This window comes from Labrus bergylta, chromosome 11 (assembly GCF_963930695.1).
Source record: "Labrus bergylta chromosome 11, fLabBer1.1, whole genome shotgun sequence".
Lineage (NCBI taxonomy): Eukaryota > Metazoa > Chordata > Actinopteri > Labriformes > Labridae > Labrus > Labrus bergylta.
This window is the reverse complement of record NC_089205.1, coordinates 4,157,159-4,181,756: the sequence shown is the minus strand read 5'-3', so window position 1 is coordinate 4,181,756 and position 24,598 is coordinate 4,157,159. Positions and strand designations below refer to the sequence as shown.

Here is a 24,598-nt window from a genome sequence, read left to right as displayed (position 1 = left end):
CAGTTTAGAGCAAACCGAATCAAAATAACATTTTATCATTGCATTATTTTTTTAATAGACAAAGAATAAAACATTAAAGTACAGTATGTTGAAGTACAGCGGCACCCACAGTGCCCACTGGAGTGGGAGATAATTATTCTCTTCCCTGAATCAATATTGAATTGGGGACAAAATAATTGCAATGCATTGCTGAATCGATCTTTTTAAACAGCCCTACAGATGGTTTATACTTTATGTATCATATTAATGCTATTTAGTGAAATATTTTATTTTAAAAACATTCTTCTGCAATGTGTACTTCAAATAGTCTTAAAATATCAATTACCTTACATCATAAACATTTTGTAGTGTTTTTCAGTTTTCCCTGTAATCCAGTATCAAACCGTCTGGATCAGAATTATCCTGATTAATTAGTATTACATTTAACACAATCCTCCCCAAAAGTTTGAAACCACAAACTGGAGGTCAGGATAAAAACCAGGATTGGATCAGACGATCTTTTCTGTTTTTTCAGATTTCGAGGTTTGATCCCATCAGATTGCTTTAATCCTGTTGTTGGTGTTAAACGAGCGCACGGCCGATAAAAAGACTCCGAGCCAGACTTACATTTTCAATAATACATTTTATTCCATTAAAGATTCTTCTTTTCTAATTGTACACTGGAATGTTAAGATTCCCCTTCAGAAGTTTTTGTTAAAAATGCTCAAATCTAGTCATTTTCAACCCCGCGTCCACACAACCGTTGCTAAATTGAAATCTGGGGAGTACAAATGAAAAAAAAAAAAAAAAAAACAAGAACATGAAAGACAAATGTTACATGTTGAGTAATGATGTACGGTGAGAATGTAAGTAAAGGATGAACAGAGTTTTACTGCATGATCCTTGCTCTGCTCTGCTGTGTGTGTGTGTGTGTATGTGTGTGTGTGTGATGCTTAGACATTTTCTCCCTCCTCAGATCTAAATTGCGTCTTGTGGGATGTCACATTAGGGGCTTGGCTGTTGTTTCTGGGCTGCGTTCAAAGTATTTTTGTGCTCGGACAGATTTGAGGGCTGATCCCTCTGACTTAAATGGACCAGAGAAAAGCACAAGGTGAGGAGTGGCTGCAATGGTGTTAGCGAGAAAAAAAAAAGAACAGATCACAAGTCTGATGGATCATGTATGGACTTGTGGGTAACTTTGCAAAAGTCCTGCTCTTTACTGTCAAAACTTCAAAAACACCCAGATGAGATGAGTGGTAAACATGAAACAAATGATACTTCAGAGAGTAAAAAATACTAAAAATAAAAAGGACAGATATCGCTGATGCTAACCGCAGACAGAGCAGACGAGCACAGAGCCAGATTTTCATTCAAAGTTCCTCAAGGAGAGAGAAAAAAAGATATCAATAATCAAATCACAATGGATTAAAGAGGCCTGCAATGATTGACACAGCTAGAATTCTGCACTCATGGACAAGAGAATCTGAAAATTAAAGAAAGAAAGAAAGCAAGAACCCCTATGAAAGATTTATCAATGAAGGGTGAAGAAGACGAGGTTGTGGAGGATGCTAAACTACCAGCGCTCATCACATCGTGGCCTCAGGATGAAGACGACCGCTGCAGTCATCCTCTACTTACTCTGAAGTCCTCTTAACGGTTCTGCTCAGCCAACACAACAGCATCAGTGTGGGGTGTGGGGGAGGGTTCTGTGTGTGTGTTTGTGTCTGTGTCTGTTTGTTTGTTGGTTTGTCCTGCTCAATTTACTCTATATATAGATGATCCTCTCATACAAACATATAAATACACCACCGCTGCCCTGCTTCGCCTCGAGAGGAGGCGTAGTCCTGTCGATGTACACAGTCTCTGAAATAGTATACAGGGTGGGCAGGCAAGAAAATCTTCAATCTCTCTCTGTAGCGTAGAATTGGACTTTATTTCCCGTTGGTGATTTTTTTTTTTCTGCTGATTTTGTCGTTTTCTCTGAATATCTTCTTTTTTTTTTTCTTTTTTTTTTTTTTTTACAGGATTTCATATTTGTCGACAAGAAAGGAGGTTTCTGAAGAGAATCTAACGGAGCCGTCGCCGTCTACGTGAGTCACTTTGGTAACCTGGAAAACAGGAAAGAAGAAATGAAACAGTCAGCATGTTAGGTAAAAAGCAGGTCAGACGCACAAACAGTACAGAGGTAAACAAGAGTAGAGAAAACTGTTGAATATTTAAACTGTTGCTTAATGTCATTAAAGGTTTACAGTTTGCCATTTTTAGCACAAAACATTTATCTTTCTGCATTTTGATAGATTTTTCTGAACCAATTTTATACCAATGATCAAGTCTTGTGCCCTCTTTCTCTTTTAGTTCTCATATGGCAGCGTTTAATCTCAATGTCAAGAATGCATTCATGTTTTTATGCCATTGCATTATGCACGGAAATAAGCCACATTAACCGGATTATACTGTCAAATATATATATATATATATATATAACCAAGGTCCCCGTCCCTGCATCATCACCTCCATCTGTTTCTGTCTGATTGTAGGATATATGTCTGACCCTCTCACAACCTTTATCAGCAGTACATTTTATAAAAACCCCCAAACAACACTTTTTTAAAAAGTTTCACTTTCCTGATAATGTTTTCACAACAGGTGATCCTCGTAGGGAGGTGTAATTTAATTATGTATCAAAACTTCAGCAACCAGCGACACATAACGATTAAAACAACAGCACAAGTACCATAAAATATGATGTATAAGACTGACTTCAGTGGGCTGCGTCCTATGTACCATTAAGACCAATATACCAGTATGATATACTGGGAGAGGTATGTTATGGCACTTTTATTAACCTTAAGCTTTTGTCACAGACATGTGCTGTCATTACCACAAGTACAGCCGCATCAATCATCCACTGCACACCACCTGATGTGATTGGAGATTATTGTGAAGCGGCGGCTTCAATGTCCAAATGCTGGGATACATCGCCCCCAGACCAGGCTGGCGGTGCCACTTTTGACCATCTATTCTCCCTCATGAGGTCATAAACGTGGATTTAAAGATAACAGTGTTATACTGTTCAGTAAATAAAGCTTGTGGAGTGCTGGTTTGATTAAAAAGACTCCTCAATTAAAGACGACAAGTTACAAGAGGAGGTGGGCAGAGAGACCCTCGGGCTGTGGGTCTGTACTTCACAACGATCAACAATACCAGAAGCTGAGAGCTCAACGCTGTATAGGTAGCTAGCAGGATTACTCCAAATAGTGAAAACAGATGGTTCTAAAAGAGCCTCACAAACTGCACGCTGTGGACTTTGATAAAACACTATGGAAATCCTCACGCAGGAAGACAGTTTAAACCTTTTCACTCCCCAAAACAGACGTCAACGTCTTATTCACCGTTGAGATTATATTCTGGATTTTACGGTAGTTTATTGTAGGCCTTAAACAAATTGACAACCTTATTACTGGCATCATAATGTAGAAAAGTTAATGTTTTTTTAAAAAGTAGACAAAATTCAGGTTTTTGATATAGATTCCAATAAGGTATAAAAACCTTGTCACAGGACACACTTGTCTGCAGTGACCCACCTGGATGTCGCAGTAGTTGCGTTTGGACACAAAGGACAGGTTAATGGGGAAGAAGTCGTTGGGCTGCCCGGCGATGCTGAACTCAAGGCTGCCGGTCTTGTTGTTGGCATCGATGACAGGTAGGCACCACTCGAGGACATTTCGCCTGCTGTCGTGTTTGTACTCTCCATCCAGATCGCCGATCACAGGAGCTCCCACGCCAGACCTGCAAAGGGGATCAACAAGATGTCAACACAAACAACAGACAGTACACACACACTACAAGTTCAATTTATGTAAATAGAAAGGTGATCTCTGCTTTTCAAATAGATTTACAAACCTGTTCATGTGGCACCTGTTCACATAATTTAAATACTCACAAACCTCTGTTTTAGCACTACAGCATTTCTAAATCTGTAGTCTGAGTACAAGTAGCCTTGTTATAGTAAATATCTAGTCTGACATCCATCCATGCAGCACAGCCCATGAGAGAAACAATGATCCTCTTGTGATTGGTTTTACAGAATCTTGTTAATCTAATTAACTGTAGTGGTCACACGGTAGCTTCAGTGACAGCCATAGAGTCTGTCTGGTAACCATAGCAACAGGAGACAAAGGGAGAGGCTTTGATGCTGACGGATCACGCCAAGCTTCAAACACATACAAAAGTAACAGCATCCCGATGTACAGTCACATTATACTGTTTATTTATTTTAGTTGGCTGTCATGTTCTGAACCTCAGCGACATCAAAGCTGGATACAGCCCTCGTTAGGAAGACTCATGGAAATGAAGCGCTAATCGAAACCAGACCAAACATTATCGTTTTGTTTCATTTTCCCTTTTTTTTTTTTTTTTTTTTTTAAATCGCTAGCTGGTGGCTAACGGTGTACCGAACTTTTAAGTACACTCAAAGTCTGCTCATGAACACAAACATGATAACATGGCTCAGGGCTCTCCATTTAAAACTGGATGAAATCAATTTCAACACAAATGTTAGCATGGAAAGCTGGGAATGAAAAATATTATCACATTTAAGCCTGTATATGTCCTGAAATTCTTATTTCACTGAACAGCTTTTTAACCCCCCTTTAAAATGTGTTATTTTAAGGCTGTCCATGCTTCACCTCTAAACGACTGTAAATCCCGACATCTGAATTTATCCTGAAGAATCAAATCTCTGATTGATAAATCTGATGATAGCGGATGGGTTCTGGTATTATATAACGACAACCAATGCTTGCAGAAACGTTGATGGATAGTAATGCAAGGACTACAAATGGACAGAGCCAATCATGGACCCTGCCTGCAGATTTCTGATTCCACAGTCAGACTCTGTTCACAGAGAAATGTGTTCAGGAGGAATTCATCCGTTCAGCAGATGTACTTACGGTACTGGGATGCTGATCACCACATCGTTGAGTTCGAGGCTTTCCTCCTGCAGCTCGTATTCAATGTTGACATCACAGCCAGTACCGCTCTCTGAAGGCCAGCAGTTTACTGTGGCAGGAAGAAAAGTCAGCCACGTGGTTAATATGAGAGTCTTTACTGTCAATTACAATCTGATAATCTTATGATGGTGATGTTTCATGCTTCAGGACTTACTGGTTAGAGGTATGAGGGACTCGTCTGTGGTCTGTAGTCTCCACTTCAGCACGCCGACATCGTTGTTGAGAGGGAAGGACTTCTCTGGGTTCTTCAGTCCGATCACTGAATCAGCTGTGAACAACTTCTTGTCAACGTTGGGATGTGTCTGAGAGGACGAGACAGAAACACAACTTCTTAAACTCAGAGAAACGCATGTTTACAGACAATTTTGGTTCCTTGAAAATACAGAAAAGGGGGTCAATGGTTTTCAGAGTCCTATCTTCAGTTTGTTTACATCGCCAGGACGGCGGCTGGCTCCTCCCCTCGTGTATAAAAGTTGTTTAATTGAGGGACTAGAGAAAAGAAGAATAACATACTGTACTCACTGCTTAACTGTGTTTCTAGATCAAGCTCATTTCAGGTAAATTTACATGCAGTGTGAAGATACGAGCATAATAAAGATCGCTAGCATTAGCATGCTAACACAACAATGCAGCGCCAGTTGTTTTGGTTTCATGCTGGTGCTCAAGGGCGACATCTGCTGGATCAAAAAATCGCATATAAAGCCTTTAAGGTTAAAAGGTTAACTGTAGATGTGTTTTTTCCCCCTAAATCTTTGCTAATGTAGATTATATTGTTTTAAACCACATTAGAGAATCTCATAAAAAACATTATTTGATCATGTAAGTACCAGCTTCACTGATGCATGACATTTTCCCAAACAAATGTTAAAATATGTGATGTGTACCTGCAGCTGGAGTCCTTTGTTGTCATTATTGTTGATTATGAGGCGGATACGTCCGTTCTTATCGTCTGTGACCCTGAGCGTCACCAGACCAAGCACCTCCATGTTCTGTAGGCCGCCGTCACGACCGCAAGTCAGCGTAATCTTCTCCTCCACACGCAGGTGTACACTGGAGGGGAATCAAAACAGTAAAGAATCAACAACAACAGACAAGTAGGCAGCTGACATATTCATATTCATAAAAAGGTTAGCAACTATGCTACATGGATCAAGTGTTTCTCACTGTTGGCTGATAAAGTGATTTAAATACAACAAGCTTGCTGATTTGTCAGGATGAAGTTATCCACCCAAGGCAGTAGCTTTCTAGCATTTTGTCTGTATTAGCAAGTAAGCTAGAGTAGCAAACAATCCCAAATGTAGAGGTCACTAAGCCATAACAAACACTAAGGAATTAATAAAAACAAACCATTGCAGAGGAACAACAAATATTTTCTTTGTATAAATGATGATGATTGGTCTGTACCTCTCCACATTGACTGGTGGTGGTAGAGCTTTGGATACATCTGAGCCTCTCTTTCCTGAGGAGGGCATGATAGTTTCACCTTCAGACTTGAGCTTGTCAACAAAGTTGTCCACCTCTTTCCCTTTAGCGCCCAGTTTCAGGGCCTTACTGGGTCCACTTGGTCTGAAAAGAAACAAAAACACCATTTTTGAACTGTGGACAAAAAAATACACAAATACTTTTGCCAACAAATTAGGTTTATTTACATTTCCCTCTGCTTCTATTCTGAAATGAAATAGTTGAATATTTGCCATTTAATAGTTGACACATCAGCTTACTGATCAACTATATACTCGCATTTGTGCCTTTAATAATTCTGATGTAGTTTTCTGTCTTTTGTTAAATCTTTTAGTATTCAGACACATTTTCACACAATGATAGATGCATTTACATTAATACATGAACAAACGTGTGTACATTAATATTTCCTGTGTTTCTGCAGTATTATAGCCCTGCAGAATTCCCAAAGCTGTGGTTTGATACAAGAGGCCAGTGTTAGGTTCACATGTTGATGTGTATGACATTACTGGATTTACTTTAGTTTTGTTCATACACTTTTAAGAATTGCAAAAAAATATGAAGATATAAGTACAGTCGAGAATACGATAAATGTCTGATACAAAGTGAAGTGAATTTCATTTTTACTGTAGAACAGATTTTAGAGGGATCAAGACAAAGTTTTAATGGCAGACTGAGTGTCCTGTAACCATAGTTACTAACTCAGACCTGTCTGAACTGACCGCAGGGAGGAGAGATGCTTTTCTCAGACTGAGATCCCTTTGAGCAGCATCCTCAGAAATGAATGACAACTTCCTGATTCTACTGTTAAATAATGCTGTTTTTTTGTTTTTTACAACAACTTAGGTCGGTCTTTGACAGCAGAATGTTAAATAAAGTCTCCAAAAAAATCACAACTCTCGTTTTATAAAAAAGAAAGTTCCACTTCCTATTATTTTATCACAGCAGACTGTGAGCCTCAAGTGGGGAGGCTTGTCATGACCACGCAAAACAAAAGAGAGCAGTAACAAGCTGCATTAAAACCATTAAACAACGGCATTAGAAGGTTCAATGCATCAAAATCAATGCATTTAAAGAGAGAAGTAACAACGGACCTCTCTGATCACCTGCAGAGCAACTAGGCTACTAGAGCGGATGACGTGTGAGAGCGTACATAAACAGAAAAATGCAAAAATGGCCAGAAAATATAGCCTAGTTGGGCAGCCTTAATTATAACTGGACAGCATGTTTAGGTATAGTCTGTTGTTGAGAAACACTTTCATTGAAAATTAAATTTTCAGGTCAGAAAATCCAGAATCTTTTGATAAATCCAAAAGATTTACATCCCAGATAAATGTCCACCATGTGTTTATTTGGGGAGTTGTACCTGACAGGAGCAGGTGTGATCTTGGGCTTCTCAGGCTCGACGATGGTGTCTGTGATGATGGACCCTGAGGAGACGCTGGTCATGCCGCCGCTGCCGAAGCCGCCAAAAGCTGGAACCTTCTTTCCAGAGCGCTCGGCGTCCCTCCGAGCCTGTTGCAGCTCTTTGGCCTTCCTCCTCATCTCAGCCTTGGCCTCTCTTTCCTGAGTCTGTACATCAAAAAAGACAACAACATTTAAAAGTTTCAGATGATGAAGGGCATAGAAAGAATCATTGTAACATGTGTTTTTATAGAAGCTAACTAGTGCAGTCAAATGAGCTGTGTAGAACTTTAAGATAGTTTTTATAAATTAACATTGCTAAATCTGGCCATCAGTCATCCAAAGTTGATCTTATCCAACAAACCAGACGGATACAAAAGAATGATCTCACCTCTCTGACAGCACGGAAAACCTTCTCCTCGTGGGAATCCATCTCTGTGAAGGTTCGAATCTGAGCCAGGTTCACATTCTCTCTGTAGCCCAGTGCCACGATCTCATCAAAGGCGAAGATCAGGTCGAAACAGTGCTCTGATATCTCGCTCTCTTCCAGCACACGACAGTATTCTGGGATCTGGCGCAGTAGAGGAGAAATGGACGATCAACCCAGAGCGAATATTGTATTATGAAAAAGAAGGGAGAGTTCAGCAATCATTTTACTAACAGAGCCTAAAGTTTCAAGCTTTGTGCACTAATATAGATTTGAGACTCGGGGTGACAATGAACTGATTGTAATCTTTCTTTTAACAACAACAAATAAATCATGACAGCAAGTGGAGGGCTGAAGACTGGTGGTGCTAGCACTGCTAACGTTAGCCAAACAAAACACATTTGAAAATGCAATGCGCTTTGATCCCACTCGGCCAACACTGCTCATCATGAAAATTACTGCTAATATACTTCAGAGTGTTGTTCTTTTACTTTAGACGAGTCAACTATCTGAATTAACATTTATATTTAACTGACTGGGAAATTACTATTCACAAACTTTCCCAAATAAGACAACACGTCACTGAACCATAAATAAAGAAAATATTATTCACACTGCCATTGTGAGGATTTTAACATCATATCATACTGAGGGCAGACACAATCGTTTCCCAAGCACAGACAAAAACAGAACGTCAGCTCCATGATTCCTCACCACACGAGAGAAGAGTCTGAGTGTCTCCAGGTCCTCCAGGATGTTGCTGTTCTTGGTGGTGATGAGGACCATGTAGAGTTTCTCCAGCGGCTGGTACACATAGCGAACACTGTCTGTTTCCACAAAGGTGTGCTGCTTGCCCGTGTTCATCAGTTTAGGGAATGCAGCCAGGAGACCTTCGATGCGTGTCCGAGTCATTTCGACAAACTGCCGTGATACGATGGCCTTGCCAGCCTTGGTGCACACCGCCGCTGCCAACAGCACCTACAAAGAAAGAAGTTAAGTAAGTCCACAAGTAACACTTTGGATCATCTCAGTTCCCAGGTCGAGAAGTCCTTCTTCAATGGTGTGATTGCCATATATTTACTTGCTAAGAATAAAAATTAAGTCATTTAAGCACTGCGTCCATTGTTTTTTTTGCCCTGGCAACGCCCATTTTCTATTCTTTTTAATGCTGCTCTCATAGCGCTCAGTTAAAACCAGTTCATCTAATGGAGCACTGCTGCGCTCGTCAATGTCACTTCTCCTTCCAAAAATCCAGAAGGTGCCAATCTTCTGATATCAATCTGTCAACAACAACAACAGCAGAAGAGAAACTCTGGTTCATCTTTTTCCCAGGGTACAGTTACCAGGTCTAAAGCTGCTGCAGATACCAGGAGGACATGATTCCTTTATATTGTTTACATTTTCTTGGTGGAATAATTTTGCATAAAAACAAATATTAAACATCAGAAACAACTTAAAACATGCCGGATGGTCATTACCGAGGGAAGCGGCAGTGCAGCCAGACAGACTTTCGTAACCTAGCAACAGTAAGAGCAGGTAAGAAGCGTACTGATTTTGAGGTTGTGTACACTGCCCTGATTCATGTGCAGTGTTTACTAAAATGTCACTCCATGAATTTGCTTGCTGTCACTACTATTAGGTTTGGAAATGAGGGTTCTCTGGTTCAAATTCCCACGGACCAAGTATGTAAATTGGACTTGTAGTTGTAAAGTTGCAACATCACAGTAGTGCCTAAGTTCCCTTGAGCAAGGCACCAAACCCCCAACAGCCCAGGACACCAATCCCTGTGCAGCCCCATCACTCTGACATCTCTCCATTAATGCCTGTTTGTGCTTTTTTAGCATGTCTGACAATAACACAGAAGTTGAAATTTCCCTCTGGATATAAAAGAAAGTGTATAAAAAAATGAGTTCAGTGTTAATTTATTCAGCAGAGTCTGCATTTAATAAAAAATATAAAAATCCTAATACTTTATGTCAGAATTATTAATATTTTTGGCCCTGATAGCAAAGCTTTATAATTCTTAAAGTATGACCTATGATGGCCAATTTGGAGTTGATGTCATGATAATGTCTCAGCAGTGGTGAAAGCAGAAACATGGAGAAGCAGGCCAGATCCCTGGTATAGGTGAAAAAGGACTGTGAAGACAGAACAGGAACACAGGGGGAAAAAACACGACCTCTCCTTTGCATTAAAATACTGTAGTCAGGACGCCCTTTGAAGCCAAACGCAGACGTCTAAACAACGTCCTGAATGTGTTCTATGTCCTTGTGGCTTGCTCGGCAGTATGTCGGTCCTTAATACACAAAATCCATCTGACAAATCTCAGGATTCAAACTCCTGGCCTGGGCATGGCTGTGAATTACAATAGTGTGTGCATCAAAAGAATTGTAAGCCTTGAGTCTTTCTTTAGTACAGAGGCTTGGTTTTTCAACAAGGTATATGAAGATCAACGTCCACAGTAACTTTGATCATTTAACAGGATCCTTGACCCACTAAACCAACAGTGAGTACGGGACTGGAAACCTCATCCCATTGCTCAGTATTAGCTTGTAAGACAACTTATCGTCAACTTATCGTCTGCTACCAAATAAATTTAAACTAATTGGAGAAGACGTCCAGATAGTCTATATCTTTCTGCAAACTAACTACAAACACAACATCACTAGATACAAACAGAAACATGGTCTATTATTGCATTTTACTATTTCAGAAAGGTAAAGTGTATGTCCTTCGTTCTGGTATTATTTCTTAACTGATTGTACGAAAAAAAATCTTTGGTTGTAAGAGGTTAGATTTTCACCAATAATCTCTAAATATGGATACTTAAGAGAGAATTAGGCGAGGTGTTCTCATCACCACTGCACTGTTTTAGATAAATATAATTTACTGAATTTTCATAATTTTGTTCATTTTAAAAATGCATGTTTTATATATAAAATTTTGCACGGACTTGCTCCTCTTCCTTTGAAGGACTTTATAAAACTGAAGTCTGCCAGTGGGATCGGCACCGGGGCCACAGCCCGAGGAGACTGTGAGGTCCCATACAGACGCATTACATTCAGACTGTTCTGTCAGTCAAAGGAACTAAATATTGGAATATTCTCCCACTCACAATAAGAGACTCACAAACATACGCAATCTTCAAAACACACCTCAAACAGTGGATAAAAGAAAACCCAAGTCATTGACCACCTTTAACCTTTAACCTCTATTATTGTCTTGTGTCACTTGTGCCTTTGTATTTGTATTAGGGCTGGGTGATATGGACCAAAACTCATATCTTGATATTGTTTAGCTGAATGGGGATACTCGATATATATCGATATGTATTTTATTAACAGTGAAAACACATGGAAAAATAAACTACCTGTTTGTGAATTTAAAAAGTAATATTATAAAATAAAAATGTTCCTTAAATACAATAAAAGAGAGAGAGAGAGAGGAGGAGCAGACAGTCAGTCATCATCAGTGAGATGAGAAAAAGGAGACCTGACACCTCTGTAACGTTATTTTAATGCAACATAAACTATATCCATATTAACGATATTGTCTTACCCTATATCTTGTTTGAAAATATATCCATATATCTTAAAAACTCCATATATTGCCCAGCCCTAATTTATATTTTATTTGTAATTTGTCTTTCTATGTTACCTGCCTAGGGACAACAGATGGAAACTAGCACTTCTGCTATAATCTGGCATTTGTACAGCTGTAATTGTTACAGCTGTTCATTAATATGTCCCTAACAAACAAACAAACAAACAAACAAACAAATAAATAAATAAATATCACACTGCAGTCAACAGCAGCTCTGAAGGTACACACAGTTCAGGTACACTGTGTCAATAATAGTGAATTAACTTACATAAACATGTCAGCGTGGTTTGTTACAGGAGACTTAGTATTAATGTAGGTTTCTCTGTTAACTGGATGAAGGAAGTGAATTCACTCCACGTTGACAAAGTTAGAAATGAAAGACAGAGACTATCGATCTGCAACTTAAAGGAGAGATAACTTTTGAAGTTCACATTGACAATCAAGAATACAGGATGCAGCAGACAATGGCACACAATGATGATAATAACACATGTATCTATGACTATTATTTTCAGTGTTACTCATGAATCTGACAGCAGGTAACGTTAGCTCGGATCAGGCTAGTGACAGGAGCTAAAGCTAGCGCTAAGCTAAGTGGACGTCAGCAATGTCTGCACACTCATTTACCGCCTACTCACTTTAAATTTCAGTCTGTATGTTAAAAACTCGATTAAATGTTTACCTGATGTTCGCAACCTAACAAAAGGTTAACACTGACAGTCGGATGACAGATGTTATTTTCTTAATTTCGATCTTGAAGAAGCTAGCCTGCTGCCTCTTAGCTTACCTTCCATGTTAGCCTGTGTTATTATAATTGCTAGGCCCGATTAAAGCCAAAGAAATGTGTAAATGTTTGACCGTCACTCACCATTTTGGTCTCTTTCTAGTTAACGACGATCTTCCGTGTCCCGTGTTTTCTTGCTTTGATGTTTTTAAGTCACTCTCAGCTCGCTCGGTGCGAATAAACAGCCGATCCCAAGTTGTGTGATTGTTAGCTGTTAGCGTCAATATGGCAGCAGTGCAGAGCCACGTCTCCACCGGAAGTGCAGCGCTGGATCGGCCCACCGTGGACACTAATGACGTGGGAGCCAACATGGCGGAGCTGTTGCACAAATAACTCTTACTACTTTCATAGACGATTTTTCTATATAGTAGCCTATATCAAATTGTATATATATATATATATATATATATATATAGTGTATAGTTATAGATATAGATTGTATCAAATGTATAATTGTAAACATACTGTACCAAACTGTAAAGATATAAGGATTGTATAAATATATAAAATGTAAATATAGTACATCAAATTGTACAAATAGATATGTATATATAGATATAGCTCTATGGATTGTATAAATATATAAATTATAAAAAATCATAGTATATCAAGTTGTATATATGTATGGAAAATCATTGGATTGTAAATATCAAATATAGTATCATAAATATAGTATAGCAAATTGTATATAGATAGATTGTATATATAGAGAGATTATAAGGAACACAGGAAGTTAATTTAATATAACAAATATTAATTATTGAGCTGTGGAAAAGGGGTAGGATTAAATAAGTTTTATACTTCTTCCTACTCCTTTTCAGGCATATAAATTGAATATATGTAATTTTCTTTTTCTTTTTTTGTGAAATAATTTTAACATTGTTTTTTGTTTATTGTATTTTCGTGCTTTTCATTTTGTTTTGTATTTTTGATATGTTTGATTTTATTTTATGTGTCTGAAATAAATTTAATCAATCAATCAATCAATCAATCAGTCAATTCTCCTTATTTTTATTAATCTATAAGTGCCAACTACATACAAACGACCTTCATGTGCCTCTTCTTTAACTACATGTCTCCTGTGTTGAAGAAGAGATGGGTGTAACCTGTGACGACGCAGTTAATCAATAACTATAATGAAAATACATAATAATAGATGTATTATTATTATTAGTAGTAGTAGTAGTAGTGGTAGTAGTAGTATTGGATATTAAGTTAGTGTATGACAAGTGGTTTAAACATTTAGAGAAAACCCACTTTTAAAATTATAATTTAGTAATAATAATTGAAGGCCTAATTAAAGATATCCTCAATTACGTTCTAATGGATCAAATCAAATAACGCAAACAGATAACTTTCAATGTACTTTTATTGTGTCATTATGATGTCAATCAAAAATGTTTTAAATGCACCAACAGTATAAGATATAATCTGAATAAATATCATTAAAAAAAGGTATTTAACCATTACTTTACATAAGTCACTTATACTCTGTGCCAGGCATTATTTAATTGCGTCAAACAGTATTTGCATTAACCAGTGTTGCCAAAGATTATAATTGCCTATGATCCTCAATACATCTACAATAAAAAAAACCTAGCAATTTTTAATTCAAACATTGATTATGGACTCAAGGTCCAGAAAAAAGACAACACAAAACAGCACGATAGTCCTACATGAAATATTCACAAAGGCACATTCAAAGTTCAGAATGTATAGGCTATATAGGTAACTGTACAAATGAGCAGTTCTTTAGTTTGTCTGATGTAGGAAATGTATACACAGGTTTGTAAATACAGCTTGGAGAGTATTCATTCTTGCTGTTTTAAACATCTCGCCTGCACTGCACCATCTCTCATTTGTGTTATTCTCAAAACGTCGCTATGGGCTGGGCTCTTTGTAGCCCTGCATGCTTGCTTTCTTATAGTTTGTCCATAAGTGTGCAGAAATGTACAAGAGGCTTTAAACAGACACATCTGAACACAAAGTAAAGGATGCCTGCTTGTTCACACATCTTGCAGCATTGCCTGTAATCATCATCAGTCATTTTTTCTGTGATGAAATGACCAAAATATTGGACTTTAAAGATCTAAAAATTGCTGTTTGCCAACTTAAAAACAAGAACGTTCAGTGCCCGTCCCTAATAATATTAAACCTTAGTCTACTTGTAGTTATATTAGACTTTTTTCACTGATGCCCAACACACACAGTTTATTTTTTACTGTTTTATATGTTTTTCTTTCTCCCTTCAATTGTTCTAAATAAGTTTTTGGTTACTACTTAGTATTTCAATGGTGTTTTATATTAGAAAAAATCTTGTTTTGGACACAATATGTAGTTATGTAAACTGAGGTTGGAGGCTTTGGGAGAACATTACCATCTATGTCGGATCAGAAGGGAGGATTTATTGGATGTTTACATGAGTTCAACTTTCTTTCTTCATATATCCGAAAAGAATGTGATGTTTTGTGTGATACGTACTTCCACTGTTCAGCTTTTTGTTATCACTTTTGTTTTTCTTCACTTGGAATGAAAATTTTAAAAAAAAGTATTTCCCACAGTTTCTGGAGAATAATTACACATCTGGCATTTTTCCCGAAAGAGTAAACTGACAGAAGGAACAAGGAAACGACCTCTAGCCGGTGCAATGACATCACGAGTTCAGCCTTCATTCATAGTGGAGCTACACGAGAGGAGGGCTGTGACTGTTTTCAACGCGATCTTTTCTTTTTAATGGCGTCTGTGTTGCGGAATACTCGCTGTTGATTCGTGCAATATCGACAGAGCAAAACGTTTCAGCGACATGTCTGAAGAAGCAAGTTCTCAGGTGAGTTTTACTAGTATTGCCCCGGTGGTTAGCAGTATGCATGAAGCTCTACCAGTGCTCACATGGGAGGTAACTGCGCCGTTTCCGCATTCACCCTTGTTTGGAGCGCTATGATTGGTCAATCTTTGTGTTCGTCTCATTACTCTGTTCTCCCATTGGACGACTGGAAAGATATGAAGCTTCTCTCAAACTTACAGCAAAGGCAAATTTTACAGTTACAATAAAGGGTTTCTTTGAAATCGTATCGCTTCAACAACATAGTTTAGAGATGTAAATCAACTTGATTAAATTGATACATTTAAAGTCAAAGAAAAAACGTGACTTGGAGCTAAACAAGAGTCTTGTGTCTCCTTTCAGGTCAACTTCGCAACCCGAATTATTTGGCAGTAACGCCTTTAAATCCAAGAGCTATGAAAGTTTATCATAATGTTTGCTGTTTGCTCAACTTTCTTCACGCCGAATGTAAGACACCGAGATAATTATAACTGTGAAACTGTATTAAATATGTTGGAGGACGTTGTGAGTTTGCGCCAAGAAGACAAACATTTAATTCATAGATTTCTAAATGCACTTCTGACACAGACATGAGAAAGAGAACAAATGTGAATTTTTTGACAAGAAAAACGTCTCTATGAAACACAGTGATCACTTAAAAGAGTAACTATATAGCCCACAGGAACCTGATAGGCCTGCATAAAGAAAATAAACAAATTAAACTAAGTGAACCATACACACCTCTCAGACAGCCCCGATGTTACTCCAAAAACAATATTGCTATATTTCTATTGGCTCATTGATTTAAATTGTCCAAGTATGTATCAGTTTTTGGTATTTATGAGATGTTTCTATTTAATTTCCCCTGTAACAAGCCTGCAGCCTTACATGACCCTGGTGAGGCTCAGGAGGAACAGAGTGTCATCCTTGAACCCCCAGGTGGGCAGCTCAGTCCTGAGCTTGATATTGTGTCCTTGAGAAAAACACTGAACTGATAGTTGATCCTGACAGAAAGACGGTGTGTTTGTGTGTGAGCGACAGAATTGTAAAGCACTCTCTCTGTTAAGCTCTTAAAGCTTCTTATGAATGTAGTCAAAAACTACAGTTAGTTCTGAGCAAGTATTATTCACAGTTATTGTTGTCAGGACTGAAAGAGATGGGGGCTTTATTTGTGGATGTTGAGATGTGATCTTTGATCAAAAAGTTCACAGAAACAATACAGATAACTGTGCTTTAAATGTTGTTTATTCAGAGTTACGTGTCACTTTGTTGCAGCTTGTTTGATTTCCATGGTTGAACATTCAGTGATAACGTTTTAGAGGAGAAATTCTTCTAACCACTGACCGTTCTGAGTACCAAAAACCCTGGGACCACCCCTCCCTGCCTTTTATAACGGACTCCATGAATTGGCACGTTTATCTTTTGGAGCCAGAGATATCTTTGGGTGGAGGTCCTGGAGGAGGAGGGTGGGGGGTAATCCGTTAGAAAAAGAGCACTGTTCAGTATCTTGAGTCTACATGACCTCAGCACATCTCCTTACCAAGAAGCAGCAGGCAGACAGAGGACACAATAGCAGCCACAGTGCCCTCGCTCAGTGCAGACACTCAGGGTTATGGAGGAAGGACCTTACAAGTACATCAGGGTGAGGCGAGCAGAGAAAACCCCTCTAAACTATTAACAGAGGAGGACGTTTGTGTTTCAGGGCGATTAAAGGACATCAGTAAGAAAATCTATGAGTGAAAATCTCCTCTTTTGTCTGATTTCTCTTTTTTGTCTCGGCAGGACGGGAATGGAAAGGTCAGTCGAGTCGTCCGTATCGGGACCCGCCAGAGCCAGGTACAGTACTACTTTCACTCCAATCACAAGCTTACCTTTAACTCTGCTTTTAAAAAGTTTTTAGATATTCAGACAGTTCGGCTTCTTCATTTTTACAGATTTCAAGATTTCTGATTGAATTGAAATGTGAGAGTAGGGATGTCTCCATACGATTCTAGTAAAAATCAAACAATATGGAAACCCTGTTTTAATACCACGGCATCATAAATAGAAGTCCCAAAACCTAATATTGAGTAACTCTTTTTTTAATAACCAAAAAATGTAGACAAACTCCTGCAGGGAATGTTGCCAACCTATTTGTGTATTTGACACAGTTCTCTCTCTTCCTTCAGTTTTGTGTTAAAATACGACTGAAGATCAGAAGTTACTTTAAAACTTCTGAACAATATAAGCCATCATTAGTAAAGCACATGTGTCATTTAAAAAAAACAGTATGAACATTTTGACAACCTTCCTTCAGTGTGCCGGTTAAACATGAATTATGGAGAGCTGCAGCATTTAGTTGACTGAAGGAAAATCAATCATTGAATTGTTTCAGTGATTTGTGAAACAGTTTCTAAATCCAGATTCTTGAAAATAAAGATTTGTTGCTTTTTGTCTTCTTGAGTTTTGACTGTTGGTTTAAAGACGTCACTTTGGGCTCTGGGAAACTGTGATGTCATTTTTATAACTTTCAGACTAAAAGAAGAATCACTTGATTTGTATAAATAATCAGCAGATTTCTAATCAGAGGAAATGACACATTGAGCCTCCGTGCTGGTTCAGATAGCGCAGAGCGGGACGTCTGAGGCTCCTCTAAGAGAGACAACTGTTTTCCCTGCGCTCTGTCTGACAGGCTCTGCTGTGTTTTGAATCTAACTATCAGAACAGATTACGTGAAGCTCCTCTGTGTTCTTCTCTTCCAGTTGGCTCGCATCCAGACTGACAGCGTGGCCGCCACGTTAAAAGAGCTGTACAGTGACGTCCACCTGGAAATAGGTGAGAATCACAGCAGAGGAACCTGCACAGGCGTTTAAGCTGCATCAACATTTTCTTTGACTGTATGTTGAGCCGTCATCACGGCCTGATAACTGGACCGATACGAGCCGGTGACGGAGATATCAGTATCAGCATCCATGTTCTGTTATGTGCCCATATAAGGGCGTTGTTTTTAATGTAGTCATATGTTGAAGAGAAGAAGAAGAATTCATTGATTCTAAGTTTACCCTGAATCAAACATTTTTAGTTAATTTCACGTTTCACAAAAAGTTAACTGTTTGAAGAAATATTAGTAAAGTACAATATTGTGTTTTGTGAAGCTCTCAGTAAAATACCTCTTTGTCTCCACGATAAGAGTCATCAACCCAAACATGGCCGCCACCTGGTATGGTTTCCCCTACCATTATATTGGGGGGGCGGCCCGTCAAGTAAAAAAAAAAAAAAAATATATATATATATATATATATATATATATATATATATATATATATATATTATTTATTTTTTTAAAGATTTATTTTGGGGCTTTTTGTGCCTTTATTGTAGAGATAGGATAGTGGATAGAGTCGGAAATCAGGGAAATAAGTCATTTAGGATACCTTTCTGATAGAAAAGGACAGCTGTCATTAAAAGTAACACATGAACACCAAGATTCCTTCAAGTGTTTGTGTCGTCGTGTTGGCATGTCAGCTTGTCGCCACCCCCCCAACGCTGTAAACCTAGAGGAAACACTGGACAATAGTTATTGTCCTGTTTCATAGCAGCATTGTGTTGAAATGCAGTGTGGTTTATATAGTTTGTGTTATCACCTGAACATCCTCCTCTGTGTCCTCTTTCTTTCAGTCGGCATGACAACAATCGGAGACAAAATCCTAGACACAGCTTTATCAAAGGTGAGTTTCGTCATGACGACCACAAATCAAAGTCTACTTTGAGAACATGAAAGTAGCTCATGGATGGATCAGAGTCAGATTTGAGTTTGATGTTGGATAAATCTCCACTCATATCAATAATGCTACACACCGTGTGTGTTTTTAATAATAATAACTTTCCACAAGTGGAAGTGTACATACCTGGTATTATTCTATTATTGTATTTTTCTCCCTTTATTTAACTGATGTACATATGTTTGATTTTTAACTTCTTGTTATTTTTGATAATTATATTCCTGTTTCTTGAGCTGTTGTGACAAAAATGTCCCCCATGACGGATCAATAAAGTTTATCTTTATCTTTAAATGAAACAACATGTTTGTTTGTTTGTTTTTTCAGATTGGAGAGAAGAGTTTGTTCACCAAAGAGTTGGAGAACGCTCTGGAGAAGAACGAGTGAGTGTTAACAGAGTCATCTGTGACTGACAGCACGCAGGCTTCACACAACTGAGAACCGTTAAACCTCTTCAACAACCTCAATGTAAAACTCACCCAACGAAGCGTTTAAGTGTAGGATAAAGTACACACTTACTCATGAAGTACACAACCACTAATGGATACTTAGAGTTTACAGGCTGTCACAGTTCTTTCTCTAACCTCAGTAACCTCCCAGCATTATAATATTTACACTTTGCTTTAGACCTCTTTAAGATGTTTTGTACAGTTTCTTAAATCCAATAATATTTCTGATTTATTTCATGTTCAGATTTTCAGAGAAACAGAAACCAGCCGTCAGACTTTGACTTTATGACACACTCAAGTATTAAACATTGAAAGCATTTTTGTGGCAGAGAAATCTCTGAATCAAGTCTGAGTCTGAATTAAATTCAGCTCCAAGCTCAGGCCGGGACTTTTTTATTTTATTTTTTATAAACCCACAACTTCCTCTGAGAAATCCAGGAGAACATCCAGCGTGTGTTTGACAGAGGACCTGCATGTGTCTTTAAAAAGTATTTCATATTCTCAAAAAGACCTTTGAATGTGTGAAACTTTCAAAGACGTCCTTGATGCTAACAAGCTAACTTAAGCTCATAACTTCCTAAATGTACGGTGGCCCTGTAGGTCAACTGCAGAAACATTTCACTAAATGCAAAAAAAAAAAAAAAAATCTCTCCAAAAAATTTTATAACATTTAATGAAAACACAAAACATGTCATGAAACACAAGTTTAAAGGTTTATGAAAGGTTTTTGCGTTTCATCAAATGTTCAGGTTCAGTTGAGACTTTTTAAAGAACACAGTCCGACTTGTTCTTCAGACGTTGACGCTCTTTCTGTTCTGAAGCTGCCTTGAAGACGTCAGACTGAACAGCTGCATTATTTGACACGGTGAGACTTGAACGCAGCGTGTGAATGTGACTGTGTTCTCGTGTGTCCTTCAGGGTCGACCTGGTTGTTCACTCGCTCAAAGACCTTCCCACCACTCTGCCTCCAGGGTTCACCATCGGGGCCGTGCTGAAGTGAGTCTCTCACATGTAGTGTTCAGTGTGTCTGTATGTCTCCATTCAACATGTGAGCGCTGCTTTAAAGGAGAAATACATCATGTAATAACAGCAGCTGTGGGAACATTTTAAAGCTACAATATGTCACTTTTCAACTTAAAGTAGAAGTTTCAAAGGTCGATTTAATCTTGCAATAACTTTCAAACGGGAGAGTTGCGTCTCTTTTCATGTCCACAGAGGGTCTCGGTCGACTGTTTTCAGCACTATGTAACTTTGGAAGCGTGCTGCAGTTCTCTTGTGGGAGGTGATTCAGTGTTTGTTGTGGTTGTCTTTCTAATCAGTGATGTTTGCTTGCTGCTGCTTCTAGGAGAGAAAACCCCCATGATGCAGTGGTGCTTCACCCTAAACATAAAGGGAAAACTCTGGAGACTCTGTCAGAACACAGGTACAGTGGAATCGTCTCCTCAGCCAGTTGTGTTTGTTGTTCTCTCTGGTCATTAGTGACGACAGCTTGACTTCCTTCATTGTGTTTGTGCAGCGTGATCGGCACCAGCTCCCTGCGCCGCGCCGCTCAGCTGAAGAAGAGATTCCCCCACCTGGACTTCAAAGATATTGTATCTTTCAAAAGACTCTGTGGTGTCAGTCAGAACCTGATCAGAGCAGGAAACTTTTGATCTACATGTTTAAGAAGCTTTCAGGGGGAGGTGCTAACTGGTCAGAATGAATATTTGTCCCTCAGCTGTTTTCCTGAGCGTTTTGTTTTTTAGCGTGGGAATCTGAACACGCGTCTGAAGAAGCTGGATGAGAAGGACGACTTTGCCGCCATCATCCTGGCTGCTGCCGGTCTGCGGAGGATGGGCTGGGAGAACCGGATTAGCCAGGTATGAACACTTGGTGATGGTCTGAAGTGGTCCCTGTGAAGTCTGCAGGTAACATGTCTCATGTAACATCTGATCTTCTCCTCTGCTAGATCCTGATGCCTGAAGACTGTATGTACGCTGTTGGACAGGTATGAGCAGGGGGGGCTGCAATATGACTGGTTCACAGTAAACTACATACAAGAGTTTATACCATGGCCTGGGTGAATACTCGATTCTGATAGGCTGCAGGGTGTTCAATATTTCCTGACAGTCAGACATCTTCTAAGTTTAGAATGAACGTGTTGGCTACAGATCAGCCTGTTTCTAAACTGATTCAACACTGCATCATCCTCTAAATGCCACAAGATGGCGCTACAAGCTGGAAAAACATCATAAATCTGTACATAGAGACTTTGTATTACATCAGAGGTTTAAAAAGTTTGCCAATAGGGGGGCTGCAGAATCAACACAAACCAATAGTCTTGACGTTGAGTCGGGGTCAATGACCTGCCTGGTTAGCTCTCTAATAGAAGCCAGGCTGACTAGAAAGTCCTCTTGTTGTGATGTTGTTGCCAAGATCCTTTCATTCACTGGATTACTGAACACGTTTCTCTTAAACAGAACCTTATGTGATGGTAATGATTGTTTCAGGTATTAGTCACATCCCATTTGTTACCAGAGAAAAACTTTTGGTTGCAAAACACATGAAAACATATTGTATTGATATTAAACATTGTATAATGTGTGTGTGTGTGTGTGTGTGTGTGTGTTCTCAGGGGGCTCTTGCAGTGGAGGTCCGAGCCCGAGATGAAGACCTCCTGGAGATGGTTTCTGTCCTCCATGATCATGACACTGTGCTGCGCTGCATAGCTGAGAGAGCCTTCCTCAGACGCCTGGTACACACACACACTCACACACACACACACACACACACACACACTCACACACACACACACTCAGTTATTTGAACACAGTTTGAATATTATGACTGTGTGTGTCTTTGTAGGAGGGGGGTTGCAGTGTTCCAGTAGCTGTACACACTGAGTTGAAGGACTCCCAGGTGAGCGTGCTCCACAAACACCACACTCTGCACAGTCAGCAATTCTCTGCCTTCATAAAAAGATTAAATTCAGTCCCATGGATATGGGGAGAATGTCCCTCCTCTGACTTCCTCCATCACAGCTGTCTTCCATGTTTGTTTTCATTGAGTGTGATTGATTCCTGCTCCTGCTCGTCCGGCCAGCACAGATCTGAGATGAGTGTGAGGTCAGAGTCTCATAAATTCAGACTCAGGCCACATTGCTAAAGATTCGACTGCTTATGAAGGTGGTATGAATCTGATTATTAAAGATCAGATCCAGTGTGACTTGTGCTGCTCAAACTGTCAGAAAAAAAATCACATCTGATTCAAATATGAGCAACAATATGTGATTATGGTCACTTTGGCTGCAGTGTGAAGCGTGATGTAGACTCTGTAAGTTGAAATTCCTGCTCATTATTTTTGCTCCTGAGCTCAGACACTTTGATTTTTTCCTCCCAGCTCTACCTGACGGGGGCCGTGTACAGTCTGGACGGATCAGACAGTCTGAAGGAAACCATGCAGACGAGCATCACTGCTACTGGAAAGGTAACAGCTGAGTGCAAAGTGTAGAGACCCCAAGAAACATGTGATATGTGTTCACTCTTTAGCCAACCTTTAACCATAGCTTGTGTGACAGAGTCTGGAGGGGGTGGACGAGCAGCTCCAGCGAGTGGGAGTCACAGCGAGCAAGATCTCTGGTGAAGCCCAGGACCGGGCTGAGCGACTGGGGACAGACCTGGCCAACTTACTGCTGAGCAAAGGAGCCAAAGAGATCCTGACTGTAGCCAGGCAGCTCAATGACGCCAGATAATCCTGCACGAGCTGAGGGGTGGGCCATTGGATGAGTGGGCGTGTTGTGAGGAGGAGGCGTGTCTTGAGGAGGAGGGGGCGTGTCTGTCTCGGCATCATGTTGAATAAACTCCACAGTTTATTTTTTCTATCACATGTTTGACGTTTATTAAGAGAACGCTGACTTCCTGACTTGTGAGCTCTGCAGGTAAAGGTTTAGGATTTTAATCTCGACTTTGACCAAAGCTGCGCTCAGTGTGGTTCACTGCTGCTCAAACGACTGAGTCTATAGCGCTCAGGCTCTTTGTTCCCGCCTGTTCTTACATAGAGAACCTTCTCCTGAGCCATGAAGCCTTACTGGGATTATCAGAGAGAAACACCAAACTGCCTTCAATCATAGTCGCAGCTGTTAAAGAATCCTCACTCTCTGATAACCTGCTGGTTCAATCTGTCTGATGTTTTTAGTCAAATCTCTGTATCAATAAGGAATGCTGTTAAAAATCTGCATCCTTAAATATTTATCGTCTGTTTCCTTTAGACTTCATGCTGAGTCAGAGAAGCTAAAGCCCTGTTTTTTAAGTTGTCCTGATGTATCCCAGGCTGTAACTTGTATAAATGTAGGCAACATGACTCAGCATTTTGTTATTTTATAAGTGTAGGTAAACGATGCAGTGCAAATAAATAATTCAACCTCAGGCACATAACTGTTTGTGAAGAAACAAGATAAATGCATACAGAATGATTTAAATAAAGAGATCTTATTCATGACTCATAAATACCCTCACGCTGCCAACCTGCATTTACTTCAAGGCCCACCAGGGGACCGCATCCCACACTTTGGAACCATGGGTGACAGAGTTGTAATAAAAATCGTAATAAATTAAAGATTCAGTATGTTTATGGTGTGTTCTCTGTATTTTGGTTTCTGGTTCTGCTGTGTTTGTGCATCACAGTTTCTAAATGACCCACATGTTGTCAAACTGATGAAGATGTAACTTTTCTATTAACTGGATATTTATAAAGAAACAATAACTAACATGGATGTTTTAGGGCAGGTTGAGAAAGAGTTTGTTTCAGGACAGCTTCAACAAAATTCCCCCCCTCACCAAAAAAAAAATGATATCGTTGAAGACATTTAGAATTCATATAGTATAGTCTATAAAGCACACAGATTAGCCTATTTACTGCCAGC

The 24,598-nt window shown here is 39.2% G+C and overlaps 2 protein-coding genes across 4 annotated transcripts; one reads left to right on the top strand and one right to left on the bottom strand.

Annotated features, from left to right (window-relative positions):
- Positions 1 to 602: 602 nt before the first annotated feature.
- LOC110002127 (coatomer subunit delta) lies at positions 603 to 12,930 on the bottom strand. Its single transcript, XM_020657780.3, has 10 exons — positions 12,755 to 12,930; positions 8,998 to 9,261; positions 8,248 to 8,427; positions 7,819 to 8,024; positions 6,396 to 6,557; positions 5,876 to 6,041; positions 5,146 to 5,293; positions 4,932 to 5,040; positions 3,564 to 3,768; positions 603 to 2,087 (listed from the first exon to the last, which is right to left on the bottom strand). The coding sequence occupies exons 1-10, from the start codon at positions 12,755 to 12,757 to the stop codon at positions 1,998 to 2,000; spliced, it is 1,533 nt and encodes a 510-aa protein (XP_020513436.1). The 5' UTR covers positions 12,758 to 12,930; the 3' UTR covers positions 603 to 1,997.
- Positions 12,931 to 15,323: 2,393 nt separating this feature from the next.
- LOC110002125 (porphobilinogen deaminase) lies at positions 15,324 to 24,300 on the top strand. 3 transcript variants are annotated; one of them, XM_065960010.1, is made up of 14 exons: positions 15,324 to 15,497; positions 17,274 to 17,327; positions 18,233 to 18,305; positions 19,149 to 19,198; positions 19,577 to 19,632; positions 20,617 to 20,694; positions 21,044 to 21,121; positions 21,215 to 21,290; positions 21,444 to 21,557; positions 21,647 to 21,685; positions 22,313 to 22,432; positions 22,543 to 22,596; positions 23,077 to 23,163; positions 23,255 to 24,300. In XM_065960010.1, the coding sequence occupies exons 1-14, from the start codon at positions 15,474 to 15,476 to the stop codon at positions 23,426 to 23,428; spliced, it is 1,077 nt and encodes a 358-aa protein (XP_065816082.1). In that variant the 5' UTR covers positions 15,324 to 15,473; the 3' UTR covers positions 23,429 to 24,300. The 3 variants fall into 3 exon arrangements, with proteins under 3 accessions (XP_065816082.1, XP_065816083.1, XP_065816081.1); XM_065960011.1 differs by lacking the exon at positions 15,324 to 15,497 and adding an exon at positions 16,974 to 17,133 and having other exon boundaries at positions 23,243 to 23,381; XM_065960009.1 differs by lacking the exon at positions 15,324 to 15,497 and adding an exon at positions 16,975 to 17,133.
- The last annotated feature ends 298 nt before the right edge of the window (positions 24,301 to 24,598 follow it).

Bases quoted from the DNA above. Each gene is read 5' to 3' on its own strand.
- LOC110002127 (XM_020657780.3), bottom strand. The intron at 8,025-8,247 runs GTGAGATCATTC...TTTGATGTACAG, and splicing joins TTTTCCGTGCTGTCAGAGAG to ACTCAGGAAAGAGAGGCCAA. The intron at 5,294-5,875 runs GTACACATCACA...TCGTCCTCTCAG, and splicing joins ACAAAGGACTCCAGCTGCAG to ACACATCCCAACGTTGACAA.
- LOC110002125 (XM_065960009.1), top strand. From the start codon at position 17,104: ATGGAGGAAGGACCTTACAAGTACATCAGG. The intron at 19,633-20,616 runs GTGAGTGTTAAC...TGTGTCCTTCAG, and splicing joins AACGCTCTGGAGAAGAACGA to GGTCGACCTGGTTGTTCACT. The intron at 23,164-23,254 runs GTAACAGCTGAG...CTTGTGTGACAG, and splicing joins GCATCACTGCTACTGGAAAG to AGTCTGGAGGGGGTGGACGA.